The sequence below is a fragment of the Lepidochelys kempii genome, chromosome 11 (assembly GCF_965140265.1).
Source record: "Lepidochelys kempii isolate rLepKem1 chromosome 11, rLepKem1.hap2, whole genome shotgun sequence".
Lineage (NCBI taxonomy): Eukaryota > Metazoa > Chordata > Testudines > Cheloniidae > Lepidochelys > Lepidochelys kempii.
In genome coordinates this window covers 32287510-32306503 of record NC_133266.1, presented here as the reverse complement: position 1 = coordinate 32306503, position 18994 = coordinate 32287510, and the positions used below count along the sequence as shown (strand labels likewise).

General features: G+C 40.2%; 1 protein-coding gene across 12 annotated transcripts in view; it reads right to left on the bottom strand.

The window, feature by feature from the left end:
- The window catches only part of TANC1 (tetratricopeptide repeat, ankyrin repeat and coiled-coil containing 1), a 216154-nt gene that overhangs the window by 6963 nt on the left and 190197 nt on the right, over positions 1–18994 (bottom strand). For all 12 annotated transcript variants that reach the window (XM_073305546.1, XM_073305545.1, XM_073305550.1 and 9 more), the window contains 5 exons: positions 14065–14198; positions 13443–13566; positions 12965–13140; positions 3315–3447; positions 213–304 (listed from right to left, as the gene is read on the bottom strand). In XM_073305546.1, coding sequence (XP_073161647.1) covers positions 213–304; positions 3315–3447; positions 12965–13140; positions 13443–13566; positions 14065–14198 — 659 coding nt within the window. The remainder of the gene's footprint in view (positions 1–212; positions 305–3314; positions 3448–12964; positions 13141–13442; positions 13567–14064; positions 14199–18994) is intronic.

The following is an 18994-nucleotide window of genomic DNA, read 5'->3' as shown; positions in this document are numbered from 1 at the left end:
AATCAATTTCTCTCTTACAGGGGAAGGATATTTACTCTCAAAGCTCCTTGGTTCCCATGCCCCACAACATGAGGGAAGGGGCTTACATATAACTTATTAGCAATATTTTCTTAAAGACAAAGCAGCAGGTGTTTTAACAATCATTACCTACCTTTGAGTAATAGCACACTTACAACATTCACAGTTAGCAATGAAATTAAGAATCTACCTACTTTGTACATTATGTTTCCTTCTTCCATCAACTTCTGCAGTAGAATAATCAGAATATCAGGTTTAGAAGTGGCCATTGCCCACGCTGCATTTCCTGCAAGTTAAAATGTTATATATTTTTCAAAGGACATTTCTGATATTACTAGAAAAAACCTAAGGGCTTGTTTCCAACATAGTTTCACACTCAAAAAGTTCAGTGGATATTCCACAAGTGATGAATGATTGTACAAATGTTTATACATACAGAAGCCTGGTATTAATTGTTCAAAGTGTGTTTGCCCCGCTTTAGATCCCACTTCAGGAAAACACTGAAGCATGTGTTTAAGTGCAGTCCTAAATAAGGATGCTTTCCTTCACTGTGGTTTAAAGGTGCCCCAGACTCAGTAGCAATCACATACAGAAACACACAGTAGTAATAGCCACATAATTAACTGTTGAACCACAGGATAAATTAGAGCTATTAATTAATTGTATTCCTCATGCATCTGACAACTTCACCTGTACTCTGCCCTCTAATCCGTTGCCCCCAGAACTGTTAATTTCCAAATCTCTGAGCATTTTCAAACAGCTGTAATTTAACACCAAACCCAAACATGGAATTTCTCCTCAGAAAAGATAAACATCTCATGAGTCAAGGATTGAATATTATCAGTTCTGGATTTCATGCCTTAATCCATGAGGGCTAAAAACAGGGCCTTTATGTTATTAGAAGGCCAGTAATCTCACCTCTCCCTATAACAGAGATATAAGGTTTTTGATTCTAGCCCATCCTAGTAGATAGTGAGATATGGAACCTTAAAATCAGAACAGTAGTGTGTATAGAAAAGCTATTTTAGACTGTAACTTTAAAAACCTCTAAAAATTATTTCTATCCTCCGAATCCTAACTGCAGAGTAAGGCACCTGGTTTCGCAGATGGAAGATTAAAAATAATATCAATACAATTTTAAATAACCTCTGAAACAGTTCTAAAGTCGTTTTTCAGAACATTCTCCTACAGTGTGGTATAAACAGCTTTATTGGTACCCTTTTGGGATAACTTCATAATTCATGTCTAGCCACTAGTATGCCCTATTCCAAATAAATGTGGATAAAATCTTTACCATACCATCATGTCTTCTGTATGTATTAAAGGGAAAAAGCCCCTTCTTGACCATTAGTACCAGTTTGCTTTCTTGAGGCTTTACAGCCTCCTGCTACAGCCAAGGTTCAAAGTGTTAAGAAGGGAAATACAGAAGTGGGAACAAACAAATGATTGCTTGCTTAACACACTACATATATTTCATGCAACTGACCAGCAAGCCTGGTACAGATTCTTTGGCTTTAAGACATGTGGCTATCACCTGAAAAGAAGTGTCCAAAGTGCTTTGATCACCTAGCTCTTGAGCTATGCAGTGAGTTAACATCTGGAAAAGATTTTCATATGCTAAATACCTATTATACAACTATTTAAATTAATGGAAGCCCCAAAAGTTTCTGAAAGTGGAATCTTTTATTAGAACCAAAACATTATGAAGAGAAGCTAGAAGCAAGTAGGGCAGGCTGAAGATGATTTCCAAATGAAAAATCCCCTTTTGCACAATTAGAAATTTTCCCAAGCAAAAATTTCTGTTTTCTGCTGGGAAAAAATCAAAATGACAGCTCCCCAACTGCCTGCCTGGAAGGCTCAATTTCACTTTCTGCCTACAGGGAGAGAGTAAAATTGACAAACTTCCAGTAGGGCAGTCAGTAAGCCAAAAAAATCTGTTTTGGTTCGCCCAAAACAGAATTTTTGAGAATTTCTGTCTAGTGAAAAATTTAGATATTTACCTTTCACACCTCCACACCACCTAAAAAAACTCCGAAATTTTCCCTGGGGCAGAAAATTCCCTTTTTAGGCCAGCTCTAATAACAGCCCCTATATTTAGGTTGCCTAATAGCTTGCATTACAAATTATTCTAGAGACATTTTCTTTGAGAAGCTCTCACCCCTCCCTTGTTTGCAGCATTATTTTGGTAGCAGGAATGCCCTCAGACTACATAAATGCCTTTTTATTTTTCCCATAAAATTCCATTCAGCTTTTGCTGAGATATAAACTGTTAAAAAAAATCACCATTTCCTTCTCATGTTTGCATTCCTGAGAAAAATTCAGCACACTAAAATAACAATTGAATATAAAAATTCTAAGTCTGGATTGGCAATGCTGCTGTCAAATCAGCATCACCAGTTACACACACTGCACTGGGAATTCCCATGAGCTGTCAGAGCACATGTAGTTAGTGGGAACTAGTTTGTAGCTCATGCCCCTGTGGCAGCAACATGTGGCAGAAGGAGAGAGCAAACCAGTCCCGGCCTCCTCCCCACTGCACCCGGACCTCGCACCTAGCCCAAGTGGCTCATTCTCCTTCACAGCTCGTCTCAAGGGGAACCACATGGGGACAGAGCTCCCTTCAATTCCAGGGGAAAGAGATAAAGGAGGTAAGGAGGAAAGGAGGAGAGCATCTACACACTAAAATATTTAGATCCTGAAGTTCAAACGGCAGCAATTTGGCTTGCAGTGTTGAGGGTTCAGAGTTTGAACTCTGATGATAATGGGGGTTGTTACATAGGATACCATAGAATTTTTGTTTACCTTTCTCCTTTTAAAAAACTCTAGAAAGTTCCATACAAAATCTACATTAAATTAATATTCTTAAGGTTGCAAAGTCATGCACTCAAAAATTTGGAAATACCAGAATTAGGGTTGCCCACGTAACAGTAAGTCAGCCCCTGCCCTTGTGCGTAAGCATTTTGATTCAGTCTGTTAAATTAAATGTTCACTATGTTCAGCATTCAATGCACAAGGAGACACAATTACAGTTGCATGGGTAACCATAAAACTGGCATTTTCTAACTTTGTAGTCCTTGATTTGGCAACTTAAACAGAGTTTTTTTTAAAGTAGTACAAATTTTTGTATATAATGTTTTATAGACTTCCATTCAAAAGGAATGTGACAGACTCTCTAAAACTCTGTTTTAGAAAAATGACAATTATTGCACTATAGCAGACATTCAATTATTTCCCTTCTAAACAAAAACAACACACACAAAAATTGTGCTTTGACGATATAGGATGGGCTTACTAACCTAATTTGGCACCTTTTCTAAGTAGTGTGACCACTACCGACGTATTTCGACATCCAATTGCTCTGTCCAATGGACGCATTCCACTGTAGTCTACGTGTTCAATCACTGCACCCTTCTCTACTAAATAATGCACCTGGGAAAAGGAAGGAGACTGGATTAAAACCTTTAAAAACTTTCAGCATGGGAGGCAGGATAGTGAAGCCACTTCTTAATCCTACTTGGGAGTCCCCATTAAATAAAGTTAGTATCTAAAATAAGTTCAATTCTCTTTTGTCTTTTGACCCCAGAAGGGAAGGGAGGAAAAGGCAATAGCCACATTTCTAACTTTACTGCATTAACTTCAGTAATGAATAATAATCTTTTCCTGTCTTCATGTCGGTAGAAAATATATACAAGACACCATAAGGCCAACAGTGCATGATCACTCTCCCATTTGTTCACATCATGAGCTTCAAAATACTGGTATGGCTGCTAGTGTCCAAGATTATAAAACTGGGATGAAAATATAGAGAAGCCCTGCACAGACCATATGGGCTTCAGGATAATTAACAAAGGTTTTGATAGCATGTCACAGTATGTTGTGACATTAAAATGACAAGTGTGAAACTATAGTACCAGAATTTGTTCTGATGTGTTTGGGGAAGAATGGCATACAAATACAATAAAGAAGAATGTACAGGCTGTTTTTAAGTAACATTCACTTAGACATGGATTATTTAAAATGCCCAAGTTTAATTATATGCTTCAATTTTTTGTGATAACAGACATTGGCTTTTTGGACTAAGTGAAGAAAACTAAAGCAGTAATATTTATTAATTTCTATACCACTTATCTCTGGAGCAGTTTGATGCTGCAGTTAACAAATTAAGGGTATGTCTACACTGCATTTTAAAGCCCACATTAGGAAGTCTCAGAGTCTACAAACTCAGGCTTAAAATAAACAGCTATGTATACATAGCAGCTGGAGCTGGGGCTGAAGTCCCAGGAGGAGAGAGAGTTTCAGAACTCAAGCTGCAGCCTGAACTCAAACATCTACACTGCTGTTTTTGGTTCCGTAATGCTCGATCTGAGCTCTGAGACTTGGGACCACAAGTTTTAAAATGCAGTGTAGACATAAACTAAAACATGAAGTGGTAAGAACAGAAATGTAAAAGAGTAAAAAAAAATGTCAAATGCTGAACAAAATAAATGCATCAGAAACTTCTGGTACCCAAGAGTAGCTGGAATTGACCCATCATTAACTTCTCAATAACCATTCTTAAAGTGGGAAGTACAAGAAATGACAGTAATAGCCAAGTGGTTAATGGCCAGCGATATAGTTCCTTGAATAAGGAGCCTAACAATTGCTTTCTTATGTATGGCTGATAGTGGTTTAACCTGAAGGGAGGCATTCAGTACCCTTGCCACTCACAGCTCCCAGGTCCTGGTGCTGCTGGTTTGCTGGATAAGCTGTTCCACTACCACTACCTCCAACCGTCTATGCTGTTGGCTGCCACCTTGGCCCACAGACCAAGCTGCCCGGACATACAAGGTGAAAGAAGATGGTAACTCCTGACGCAGCTGTCTGCTAGACTAACTGGCAGTTTGAGCTGCTCCAGCTGGTGACCAATCTTGTCCCAGAGATAACAGTAAGGACCTTGGGTAGCACAGGAGATGTTAAGTCACACACAAGATGTAATGTCACCATCCAAACTGGGGAGTCTAAAGACTAGTTCTCTCTTCCTCTTGTTGCTTTTGGATGGGAATTCTGGATCTGAGGTGAGGTGCGGTGCGTGTAGAAGCCGGCAATGGAAACTCTGGTCAATGTCCTCCTCCTGACAGAGTGCTGCTACTACTGCTTTCCTACTACTGGAAATTCCGAGGATTCTGAAGTCATTTAAGCAGGAAAACTGTTCCAAGTAAATTATGTGTTTCTGAGCTTCATCACGCTGTTTTCAGCACATATGGACTAAGTGTTTTTCATGAATATACTGTGGCAAATTGCTGGCATGATTATGATGGGTCCTGCGCTTCCTCTTTTTTTTGGGGGGGAGGGGGTTTCAGGGCACAGTTTCCCACCCCTGAACTAGGGTATCTACTGTCCCACTAGTAACCCAGAGAAGGGTAGTGGAGAGGGAGGGACCCAGGCCCACCCTCTACTCCAGGTCCCAGCCCAGGGGCCCTAGGGATAGTGGCAAACCACTTGAATTAGTACTTCCTTCCCCTGGACTACTTCCCTCTCCTGCTCTTCAGCTTGTGGGTCTTCCTGCCTTCTCTCTGCACAAGCTGGGTGTCTCTTTACTTAGGGTCTTTGTCTTCTAGCCAGCCACAGCACTTCTCCAAACTCTCTTCTGCTCCAACTCCTTCAAACTGCTCTCTGCTCCAACACCAAACCACTCTACTCCAACTCCTTGTCCTGGCTGCTTGAAGTAGGGGGGTTTTATCAGGTGACTGGCTTCAGGTGCTCTAATTGGCTTCAGGTGCTTTTCATTAATCTATAGCAACTTTCTTCCCTCTAAAGGGAATAAGGCTTCTCCGCATCCTGGGGCTTACATGTCCCTCCTATATCACTCTCCTGCTGCCTTCTGGACATGCTGTATCACAATAGACTCAGTACACTCAACACCCCTACCCTCCAAAAATATATAGTTAGTAAAAAAAAAAAGTAGCAATACTGGAACTTTAACATGCAAGAGACACACCAGTTAGAGGAAAAAAGAGATTTATTTTTAAACAATCTAACAGCTACATTCCCACACAACATGTGCTGGTTGGAAATATTTACTTCATATTTAATTTTTGTTAATGTCATTTAATAAGCCACTATTCACTGAGAAGTATATGTGCAAATCCTGAAATACCAATGTTTTTTATTACACAGTGTCTAATATAGTATGTCAACGACAGTACTTCCAAAAAGGTGCCCGACTGAACAGAGGGGTACACCCAGAATCCTTCTGGGAGGCCTGAGGATTCCTTCTGCCTGTTAGAAATACACTCATGAGGAGGCTGAGCGTAGTGCCTTCCAAAATCCATTAACAATCACTCGTTCAAAATCAACTATGGGCTTGTGTAAATTAATTCAGATTAAGGTGGGGTGTGAATTTAAAGCACAATAGCTATTTCTGAGTAACTCCACATGTGGACCTTTAGAGGTTTGACTCTTCCTAAATAGCTATTCTGAAGCAACTGCATGGGTAGACATGCCCTAAACTGAGTAAAGGCTACCTCCATATGAGTAAGAGATTGAAAGCTCAGACTCTAGGTTTAATTGCTGGATTTGGTATAGTGCATGTCCTTCCCAGAAGTGTTCTGACATTATCTTCAAACCTGAAGTGAATCATCTCGTGGCAGGTAAGAAGAACATTACCTGTCCATACCAGTTAACTCCTAGAAGCGTAACTTCTGCCATTTTGGCTTAATTATGTTTTATTGCTGAGAGCCTCACCTCGTGCTTGCAAATTTGCAAAGTTTAAATCATGGACTCTGAAGTTACCATATATTGGCTGTCTCAGTTAGAGACATCTCTTATTTCAGATTCAAATTAATCACTGCCCCACTGTAATACTTATATTATAAACTAAGGAAGGAGTGGAGTGCAGTGGATAGGGTACAGGACTGGAAGTGGAGACCTCAGCTGTAATCCCAGTACTGAAGTGTCTGATTTGCCTTAGTTCATGCAGCAAATTTACCACAACACGTTAGTTTTCTGCACTTATAAAGACTGGATAGTAATGTTTATCCACCTTTATAGAGTGTTGTGAGACTTACAGAAAAAAAGCGTAATGAACGCTACGTGGTACTATCATCATAATCATAAATACTAGCACATCAAGAATGCAGGATACCTACACGAGGATTAGAGAAAGTGCTCTTTATGATACAGAAATGAACCACTCAATTTCAGCCTTCATGCACCATTATTTTCTTTATATATCCCTTTCATTCAGGGTCTTTGCTCAACGTTGTTACCCAACCTGGGCATCGGCAGGCTATTTTAAAAAGAGTTACAGAGAGACAAAGAGAAAGGATATTTTCCATGGTCTAGCAGACTTTTTTGTTTTATTTCCTTTCTTTTTCTTTTAATTCCAGTAGATCGGATGTACAAACTAGGTGTTTTTCTTACGGAGATTTAAGATAGCCGTTATGAAATATTACAACATACTGTAAAACACAAGGGCAACAGAAGAGGTTACTCACTTTGTGCAGTAACTGCAGTTCTTCAAGATGCGTGTCCCTACGGGTGCTCCACTTCAGCTACGCATGCATCTCTTGAATCTTGTTCAGATATTTTCTGCTAATACTGTCCATTTGGCCCAAGCATGTGCCCTATGCTTCATCGTGCCACACACCGAGGCTATATAGGAATATATGGGTAAACCGTCCTCAGTTGCTTCTCCACCTGGACATCCCATAGAGAACTGTCTGAAGCAGAAGGGAAGGAGGGTGGGTAGTGGAGCACCCGCAGGGATACACATCTGGAAGAACCACAGTTACTACACACGGTGAGTAACCTCTTCTTCTTCAAGTAGTGTCCCTATGGGTGCTCCACTTCAGGTTGCTTACAAGCAGAGGGAGCTTCAGAACAGAGTCTAGAATTGAAGGCGGTACTGTAGTACCAAGTTTAGAAAATGTATGTACTGAAGCCCTCATAATAGCCCTACATAACTCAGATACTGGCACATTCTTGACTAATGCTGTGGATGTTGCTGGTGATCTGGCAGAACGTGCTCTCACCCTTTGTGGGGGATGAACAACGGTTGCATCATAACAAGTAGGGATGTAAAAGTTTAACCAATAAGCATTAGACTTATCAGTTTTGGTTAATGATTAAACTTCACTGCTAGCCAGAGCCCAGGACTCCGCTGCTGCCCTGGGGGGCCAGCAGCCGGGACTCCGGCAACAGAGATCCCTAGGTGTGGGGGCCAGCAGCGAGGTCCTGCATAAAATGTGGCGGTGCTGCAGCCCACACACACATACACACACACCCCTCTAGTTCCCCAGTTAGATAGAAGAAAGGAGTCTCCCACAGAGTGGTGGCCTACTCCCCAGCTTGAGCAGAATAGAACGGAATAGACCTTCTTGTTCCTGGAGATGGCAAAGAGATCCATGTCTGGAAGTCCCCATCTTCAGAATAGCTGTGAAGAATTTGAGAGTGTAGCTCCCACTCTTAGTCCCGGGAGAAGCATCTACTGAGAATATTGGCTGTGGTGTTTTGACTACATGGGAGGTAGAGAGCTGAAATTTGGATCTGATGGGCTATACACCAGTGCTATAGTTTCATGGTTGGGGATCTTGCTCCTCCCTGTTTGTTGATATACATGCAGGACATGTGCCCATCATGCCCGTGATTGATTTGCCCCAATGAGAGATAGGAAATGAAAGCAAGCATTCCTGACTGCCCTGAGTTCCAACAGAATGATGTGGAGACTGGTTTCCTTAGACGTCCATCTGCCTTGAGTCATCAGAGCATTGAGGTGCACTTCCCATCACAACAGTGCATCTATTGTCATAGTTACTGATGGAGCTGGGTGACAGAAGGGAATGACTGCACAGATGTTGAGTTGATCTTTCTACCAGTCCAAGGAGTTGCTCACTTGAAAAGGTACTGTCACATGCCTGTAGGGTGTCCCTGGATGGAAAACAAGTCATTCTAAGACAACTCTGGAAGCAGACACAGAGACTTGATCGATCAGTCATGGAGGTGCAAACTACCATGTGTCACAAGAACTACAGACAGCTCCTTATCATGCATTGAGGGCTCCCAGAACTGTGCCTATCAAAGGGGCTTATGAATCTTTCTTTGGGAAGGTACGTCCTGGCTGTCAATGAGTCCAAGGATGCTCCTATAACTGTATCTTCTGTACAGGGATTAACATGGTTGTTTTACATTCAATTGGAGACACAATTCCTGGAAAAGAACAAGCGATGTCTGGATGGAAGACAGCACTGCTTTGTAGGAACAACCTTTGAGTAATCATTTGTTGAGGTACAAGATGACTAGGATTGCTTCTCATCTGAGGTAAGTAGCCACTGCCGCCAGGACTTTTGAGAACATCTTTGGGGCTGAAGGAAAGAACTCCGTACTGGAAATGATCCCAGACTATAGTGACACATAGGTATTTCCTGTGTGATGGAAGTATCGTTATATGGAAATAGGTATCTTGTTGATCGAGGGCCAAAAACCAATCCCCTTCCTCTAGTGAAGGAATTATAATTGTCAGTCACCATTCTGAACTTCTGACACTTTACAAATTTGTTCAAAAGTCTTAGATTCAAGATCAGTCTCAATCCTCCATCCTTCTTTGACACAAGAAAATACTTTGAGTAAAACCCTCTGTCCTTGTGAGGAGGTGGAACTGGCTCTACTGCTCCGTACTGAAGGACAGAGTTCATTTCTTGTCCCAATAAAACCAGTGAGCAGGGTCTGTAAAAAGGGATGGGGAAATGGGGAGGGAAGAAGGGAGGGACGGCATAGTCCAATGTTATGACCTCTATGACCTACTTGTCCGTAGTGATCCACCTTCCAGCATGTTGGAAATGGGAAAGAAGGTCTCTAAAAGGGGGAGGGGGGGAAAGGTGGGCAAATGGATGAAGCTGTAAAACCAGAGGCATGCGAGGATTCAATCTCTTGACTGACCCGTCAGAACTATTGCTTTGAAGATGACTGAGTGCTCATGTAGTGCAGGTGAATGGCACTCTCTCTGTGGAATTAAGTCTTTTTCTGGGATGTTCAGGGGATCTACGGAATCCAGAGAACTGAGCAGGACACTATCTCTGGGCAGTTTGTAACCTAGTAAATCTTTTCTTATTTGTACATGACCAGCGATCGTAAAGTAGCCCTAGAGTCCTTTAGTATGTGCAAGGACTCATACCTGGTCTCTGGAAAAAAGCTTATGACCGTTGAAGGGGAGGTCCTCAACAGTTTTCTGAATTTCTCTCAGAATCCCCGAGAGTTGGAGCCAAAATGCCCTATGCATAACAACTGCCATGAAGATGTTCCTGACAGTAGTGCCCACAGCATTCAAGGATGTTTGAAGAGAGGTTCTGGCCCCGTGAAATGATGGATTGGAAGTGTTCCTTATGTTTCTGCAGCAGATGTTCAATAAAGGCTGTAAATCTATTATAGTTTGTAAAATTATATTTGGCCATGATTGCCTTTTTGTTCATAATCTTAAATTGCAGGGTTGCGGATGAGTAGAACTTCTATCCAAAAAGGCCCAGTCTCTTTTGGTCCTTGTCATATGAAGCAGACTTTCCAGAAGTGTTACTTACCATGCTTATTTATCACATCCACCACAAGGGAGTTTGGGGGGAGGGGAGGGGAAGTGGGAGAACATAAGGGAACATAATATTTCTTACCTGCCCGTTTACATGTTGGCAGAACGGTAGCAGGTGTCTGCCACACAGTCTTAGTGGGATCCAGGAGCACCTTTTTAATGGGTAACACCACCCTGGAGGGTATTGGTGATCGTAGGATATCCAGCAGCTTGTGCTATGAATGGAATCTGAAGTGTGTCAGCTACTCTCTTTAGAAGGTCCTGAAACTTATGGAAATTGTCGGCCATGGAAGGTGGTGGGGGCATAACCACCTCATCTAGAAACAAGGATGAAATAGGTGTTTGAGAAGTGGCCTGCTGCTCCTCAGATGTCTCCTCCTGTTGGGGAGAGGGGTTTTTTGGAGAGGAGAGGACTGTACAGTTCTCGCTTCCTATGAGACAGCACCTGTTGTGAATTGCTGCCAATAAGCAGCCCGGGATCTCAATGTAGTCATGGGGAGTGGGGACATATGGAAGTGCAGGTGGTATGCAGGGTTGGTTCCACCATCCTCATTGCCAAGCATGATGATCTTCCTTATGACCGTCAAAGAATGGGTTCCTATAAGGCTATGTTGGAGAACCTTACACAGAAATAGAAGAGACTGACTGGAAGTCTTCTTCATCCTCGTCAATCTCCTCCAATGGGGGAGCACACAAAGAAAAGGTTGAGAGTCCTTGAATACCAGAGGACAATGGTGATCTGGAGATCGGGGTGTCAGAACCAAGAGATACTCAGTACCCATGAGGAGCAGGGACTTCATTTAGTCAGTTACAGACAGGTCCTTAGCCTATCAGAATTCTCGTAGTACCAAGTAAGGGATCGGTATTGACGCAGTAGCCGAAGCAGACTGTAAAGCTGATTGGGGCAGTACCAGTGCAGGTGCTGATGTGTGTGGCGCCCGGGCTTGCTCAGTACCAAGTATGCTGAATGGATAGGTACTGACAGCGGGGCTACGCCAGATGGTGATAGTCCAGAGTGCTTATGATTAAGGCTACATTTTAGTCATGCGTATTTTTAGTAAAAGTCATGGACAGGTCACAGGCAGTAAACAAAAATTCACAGCCTGTGACCTGTCCTATATACTACTATATACTCCTAACTAAAACTTAGGCCAGGAGTGCTGAGCGGGGCGGGGCCAGCCCAGGGGCTCAACAGGTGGTGGGGGTGGTGGGGTTTGTCCAGGAACAAACCTCCTTGAGGTAAGAGTCCTCTTTCTGGAACCTTCCCTGAAGTCTCCAAAAGCCTCCTTTCTTAGGGGAAGCCTGCAACCAAGGTCTAAAGGGCACTGGATCTGTCCGAAGACAGAGGCACAGGTGGGGTTGGGTTTCCTGACCTGACTCAGGGATCGTCTATGCTGAAAACTTACATTAACACAGCTACATCTCTCAGGGATGTGAAAAAAACATACCCTGACAGACGTAGCTATGCTGACCTAACTCCTAGTACAGACAGTGCCAGATCAGCAGAAGAACTCTTCCATCAACCTACCTAATGCTTCTCGATGAGGTGGATTAAAGACAGCAACAGGTGAGCCCCTCCATAACTAGTGAGTGTCTATACTGAAGTGCTACAGCAGCACAGCTGCAGCTGTAGCATTTTAAGTGTAGATGTACCCTCAGAAGTTGGTCAAAGGGAGCATTCTACCATTAGCAGTCTCAGCTTAATCTCCCTGTTCTTCCTTGCCCTGGATTTTAGGGCCAGGCAAAAGTTGCACTTCCGGGAGACATGGGACTTCCCCAAGCAATGGACACAGAGTGGCTGTCGCTAACAGATACAGTCTCTCATCAGGAGAGGGAGCCCTGTCAGGAGAATAAGGCTCCCTTAGGGAGAGAGAGAAAATTATAATCTCTAATTATAACTAATAATTATATATAATCTCTAATTATAACTAATACTAAACAAACCCCCAGTATGAACTGTATATAAGATAGCTGACACATGCTCAAGGCAGACATGCTAAGACTTCATCTCAGGCTGAGACAGCTGAGAAGGAACTGAGGACGATTCACCCATGCATCCTTATGTAGCCTTGATGTGTGGCACGAGGAGGGCTATAACAGAATATCTCATGAAGCGTATATGCACCTGAAGCATCTATAGGGACACTACTTGAAGAACACTGGATTTCTAGTACAATTATCTAGGTACTAAAAATCTGTTGGAAAATGTTTTTTCTGCATAAACACCTGCACTGGTGTCCAGGTCTAAATGACGTAAGTAAAGAGGCTTAACTTCCTTCTTAACTATTTGCCTACACTTCTTCCATTTACATTTTGATTGACAGATTCCAATTCAGACTGTGAAAGTTTAAAGTGGGCTTAGAGGATTTTCTACAAATTAACCTTACTTACAATATCAGAATCTCCATAAAAAGCTGCCAGATCCAAGGGTGTTCGTCCATTCTTGTCCATCTGATCTATTGTTGCACCTTTTTCAACCAAATATTGAACCACTCCCCTATGGCCCTTTAGGCAGGCCCAACTGAGTGCTGTCAGCCCCTCTTTATCCAGGGATGAAATGGCTGCACCTGAAATAAAATGCAAATGGTTTTTTTAAAAATTAAAGTTCCATGTTTAACTTTTAAAATTAAAACCAAAATTTGATGTGAACTTCAAAATATGAGTAATAATAAAACCCTTTCACATCCTCTAATCTCCATCAAAAGCTACAATAAAATAAACCTTATTGTATAGTCCGGCATACCGTTTGCAAAGAAGATATGATTGAAAACAATCAAAGTACTTGATGCTGAAAAATTATCTAATTTGTGTACCTGTAATTAAGTAGACAGAAAAATCCCTCATGCAATTGTACAATTATTGATTTTACCTTTGGAAAGTAGAAACTCCACAGTGCTCAAGTGTCCTTCGCTAGAAGCCACCATAAGTGGTGTCCTGCCTTGCTTGTCACTTAATTTCACATCAGATCCGTGCTCTAACAGAAGTTTAGCAATCTGAAAACACAATTTAAACTTAGATAAGCAGTTTAATTTTTAGAAATGCACTAATGGGATGTATAATGTGTTATTTATATTCTGTCTGATAATTCATGATGAATTTAGAACTCCAAAAGTTTGCAGTTCTAAGTCTAGTATTTTCCACTCTGCTAGGGCCAGTTTGTGCCATGTTGCAACACACCACCAAGTGTAGCAGGCCAGGGGAGAATCCCCCCATAATAGGTTGATCTTCCATTAGTACAGCACCAGCATAATAGCTCCTATGCTGCCTCTGCTCCCAGTTTAGGGAGCACAATTTTCTAGTTCAGAATGATGCAGTAATTTCAAGTGCTTTGTCCCATCTTAAATAACTCAAGTGGTGAGGTTTTCTTTGGGAACTAAGTATGTCTGAACACTTGCACCAATTTATTACATGCATAAAGATGGAGAAAGAATTTTAAAATTCAGGAAACATCTCCCATAATCATTCATTTTATTCATGAGCATTTGTCACACCTGCCAATGTCCCTGCCGCACTGCACAGAAAAGTGGAGGGATTCCCCTCCTGTTGGCTCTTGTCACAACAGCTCCATGTTCAAGCAGTAACTCGCATACTTCCAATTTCCCTCTTCCTGCAGCAGCTGTCAGGGCTAAAGAAAGTCAAAAGAAATTATTTCTTATTCACAAACTTCTTTTAGCTTTGGTAAACACAGCCTCTTATGGAGGAAAAAAGAGCAAGTTTTTCAACTAATACCACCTCTGTGCAGTATTCACAGCATTCTTATCAAATTGTCTCCAGATTCAATTATTCAAACTTTTTCACTGACTTTTTTTTTTTTAAATGCCCCCCACCCCACATTTATAAAGGCAACTCTGTGTTCTCTACAGAGCATCAGGAAGAGCAGAACTAAGATGGGAAGTTAAAGCACCGAAGTATACTATGACTGAGGAAAAGCTAAGTCTCAAACCCACTGATTAAATCATGTACATAGCTTGCATATAAGAAGAGTGTTTATGGACAGAACAAAACAGTTAGATCAACCAATTTGATAAGTCCATTATATTTCATTTTAGGTTAATCATTTTATTAAGATAGGTGAGCTGAAACCTACTGGACCATGCGTCTCTCAGAGGTTTATAGAGCTGATGGTCCTGTTAGTGAATCCCAGGACTATCACAGCTTCTCAGAATGCTGCTTATTCATTGACTGACAGCACCACTATTTATTGCAACTACTAAGCAGCAGATAGTCAACATTTCCCAGGAAGTTTGTATGTCTCATATAACTGGGTTTCTTCCTGATGGATGAGTTAAAGCTCTTTTGTCTATTTCTGCAGCAGACTGCATAGGAAAAGTTACACTACCTCTCTAATAAGGGTTTTGATTCTTAACTTGACCGTATTTGTTTTAGGCTTCAAATGACTTTTGCCAATGCATATTAACATTCTAGCTAGTCTCTTGTTAAAAATATTTTAGAATAGTACAAAAGATTACAATATTCTCAACTCTTGATTTCTACTAGATTGCAACCTCCTTGCAACTTTGGACTGATATTGGTGTGATAGATCATTAGAGCATTGGCTGGTCTATGCACAGAACCCAAATAAACAGGTGCACTGAACAGCAATTTGGCACTGGATTAAAACATTCTGTGGGCACATGCATGTGCCTTTGTGATTGATCATCCTTACACAACATGGTAGCATGTGAGTACAAGCAGCATAATTACAAAACTGTTGCTAGGACCTTTATTACAGGCATAGATAAGGTGAGCATCACTGTACATTTGCATGCATTGTTCATGGTTTATATTGAGGCAGATAATTCCTATCTATAGGGAGCTATAGAGTTTGTAATCCCTGTCAGCATCATGACTTTAAAAAGAATAGTTTTACAGTTAGGCTATCATTTAAACAACTCAATCATATTTTCCCATGGTTTATTATGCTTTTTCACTTCCACTGTGACACTCTTTGAAGCTTGAAAATAAAATATTTTCCCATCATGATTTTGTTCTCTTCCATTTGGCACACACCAGCTTTTTTGTGTGTTTTAAATGAAGCTTGAAATTAACAGGTTTTGTTGTTGTTGAATTCTTTGTACCAGAATCACCAGTGATGTAAGCACTGTTCTGGAAATAGTACTTCTTAGCTAACTTCAGCTAAAACCAGCAAATGATTCACCACCACACATAGTGCTTCTATCTAAATCCAGCATAAAGAGTTAATGCACACTTTGTTCAGTTGCTCAGTGAAAAAAATAGTGCATTTCTTTTCCTTGTTTAAAAATAATTTTCAATTAGAAAATATTTAAATACAGTATTTAAAAACTTGCACAAACGTGCTGAAAAGTAATAAAAGTACCATCATTGCAGGATGTAGTAAATCTGCTTTTAATTTTTAAAACATCTGACCTACATACCCACCCCTCCAGTTTACAGATACCTATTTTAAAATCAGACCAAATGTTTTGGTCTAAACAATTTGACAGTTCTTCTTGAAGATCTCCAATGTACAGATAGAACTGTCGAGTTACTAAAAAAGCAAACAAAAGCACCTTTTTAAAAACAGACTTCACATTTATCTCATTGTCACTTCCAGCTCGAGTTCAGGGTGTAACTCTGAAGTTATAGCAACAACATGACTAAAGCATACCATATTCGGCCACAAGCAAGACTAAAGAATAGCACTACAGCAAGCTAAAACAAACAATATCATGGCAAAACTATGTTCAGGAATTCCGAGTATTCTACGGAAAAGACCACCTCTGGTCTGCCTAATGTACTCTGCAAAAGCTCAACCCACTCTGCCTTAATAAAAAAAGGAAAGAATTTAAATGAGCAGCTAAACAAGCAACTGATGCAGAATGGAAAATATGAGAGCAACCCATTAGGCTGAAGGAAAACTAATAATCTGGCAGATCTTTGGTCTACAGCCAACGATGTTAGATGGAAAGTAATTGGGACGGAAAAAAGGATTTTTTTTTTTTATCTGAAACAAGACAGACACAAAGTTTGGAAATCTATATGAAAACATGATTATAAATGGCTTGCATTATAAATGGCTTGCACCAAGTGCACTATCCAACATGTCTGATACAAAAACCATTTAATATTGTATTTCAAGGTCATTCAAGTTTCCTTAAGATGCCAATAATACCTACTGAAGCACACAGTTTTGTGTTGGACTTTGACTCTGGAATTTTATCCTGTAAAGATCACCATTTGTCTTGAGAGCATTATTTGTTTTAATCATCATAATAGGTACATGCAGACTTTCACAGCCTACAAAAAACTGCTTCCTAAACAAACTTTATGTGTAAATATATGCATAAAAATATTTACAGTTTTCAACATTAGGACTGTTTTTCAATATGTTTCATTACCTCAGCTTTAATGACACTTCTAAGGGGCTTTCTTGTATTTCCTTTGTAAATTCATTTTCAGAGGTTTATATCTTGACCAAGAATCTGCTTTCAGCTGACATGTCCTTGCACATTACTCTCACCACATAATCAGTCTCTCTGAATCCCTCTACTATCTCCCCCTCTTCCACGATATCCACTTAAAACCTGGTCTCCTAACTTTAAGCCATTCATTCACACTACACCACTCTTAAGAATCCATTTTTATTTCATGTTGCCCTTGACCCTCCCCATCCCTCTTCTTTGCCAGTGATGCCAGCTTTGTGTACGGGAAATCTGCCCGCCCCATCCCAAACTGATATGGATTGCTAGTACTCTTTTCGCTCTTCAGATTCCTTCCTCAAGACCCACTTCTGCCGTGATAACTATATATAAAAAAGTTTTAAAAAATCAGCCACTGTATGTTGCCTAAGCTGAGGGGCCTCCAGGAAAGTCATTAATTACAAAACTATACAAATATATTATTTTGTTATTAAAAAATATATAGTTGAAGGCCTCCCTCTCCCACCATCCTTTATATGTTGCTTGTCTTCTTTGGTGCATGTCTGTCTTTGTGTTTGTACAAGCACAATGAGACCCCAATAATAACCAGGCCCCTGTATGCTATTGTAATATAAATATTGACTAATTTGCTTCATCCCACAAGCAATTATCCCTCTTCCCCTTACCAAAAGTTGGAAAAAAATAATTTTGCTCTTTAAATTTCAAGTAAGCAATTAGAATTAAGTTTGATCCAGCTGATGATGCAAGTATATTACCAATACATATTTATAATGCATTTCAAGATCTTCTTATAGTGCTGATGTGAAAAGGTGCCAGGTTGGAGGCCTTCATTTTCTAAGGTTGTCATTTAGCCAGAAAACAAAAACAGAACATATGCACTCCCCGATGCGACTCAACTCCAGCCCAAAGACACCTCTCACTTAACCTCTAAAGATAAGTGAATAATTTAGTGCCCATACATATTCAATCCTCAGCACTTTTCAGAGATGAGGATGGCAGTTACAGTGGATTTATGTGATGTGGAAAATTTCTATCCTAACAAAATCCTATTTAGTTCTGACAGAAAAAAGCTCCATCTCCTACTACACATGCAAAGGGCAGAATGAAACAGAGCTGGTGATTAAACATACTACAGAAAAATCCCCACAAAATGTATTTCACTTAGAAACTCAGATTGGCATTACTGGCGTCCTTTTTGGTTTTAAGATAAAATAAAAAAATGAAGATAGGATAAAATTACCTTAATGGCACAATGATTTATATGAAAAATACAAATATTTATACAACACTAAAAAATTTTGCTGAATAATTTTATGTTAAAGGACAAACACCAAAAAGCAATGACACTTTGCATTATGGTTCAAAATCTGAGTTGACATTTTGCAAAAAGATGTGAATTTGATCAGAGTAAAAACATTTCAAATCTAAATCTTCTGTTTTTACTGGGTGTTAAAATCAAAACTTAGTTTTAAATATAGATCTCTACCTAAATCATACTGCATACTTGCAAATTATATATATAGATATATAAATATAAAAATATAAATATAAACACAAAAAATAAAAGCCACTATGCTCAGAGCCCTTTACAAAGGAAAAAAAACAAGGTGAGTTAAGGATTTTGCATGTCTATGATTTTAAAAAGTAATAAAAAAAGACGACCCCAAGAGAAAGAATGAGATGATACTTTGTTATATTTAGTTTTATAGTGTGTGAGCATGTCTGAAGTAAAAGAAATAGGGCCCTGCAATAATAACCACTTTTTGCTCCCAAAGACAATCAAGGATTTTCAAGGTCACGTACTAAATCAAGTTATTTAATATTCTAAGGCTATTTTCATCAGCAACTCTTAGAAGTCATGTCAATCAAACACCACTTGTACAGTAGTTTGCCACATGCCACATTCTGTGACCTCAATCCTAGAGCCTTCTTTAAGAAGAGATTGACAAATTAATTGACATTAATATTTTCAGCCTTTTATTGGTAGAGTGGCACAAGTGATAATTATATGTCCCTCCAT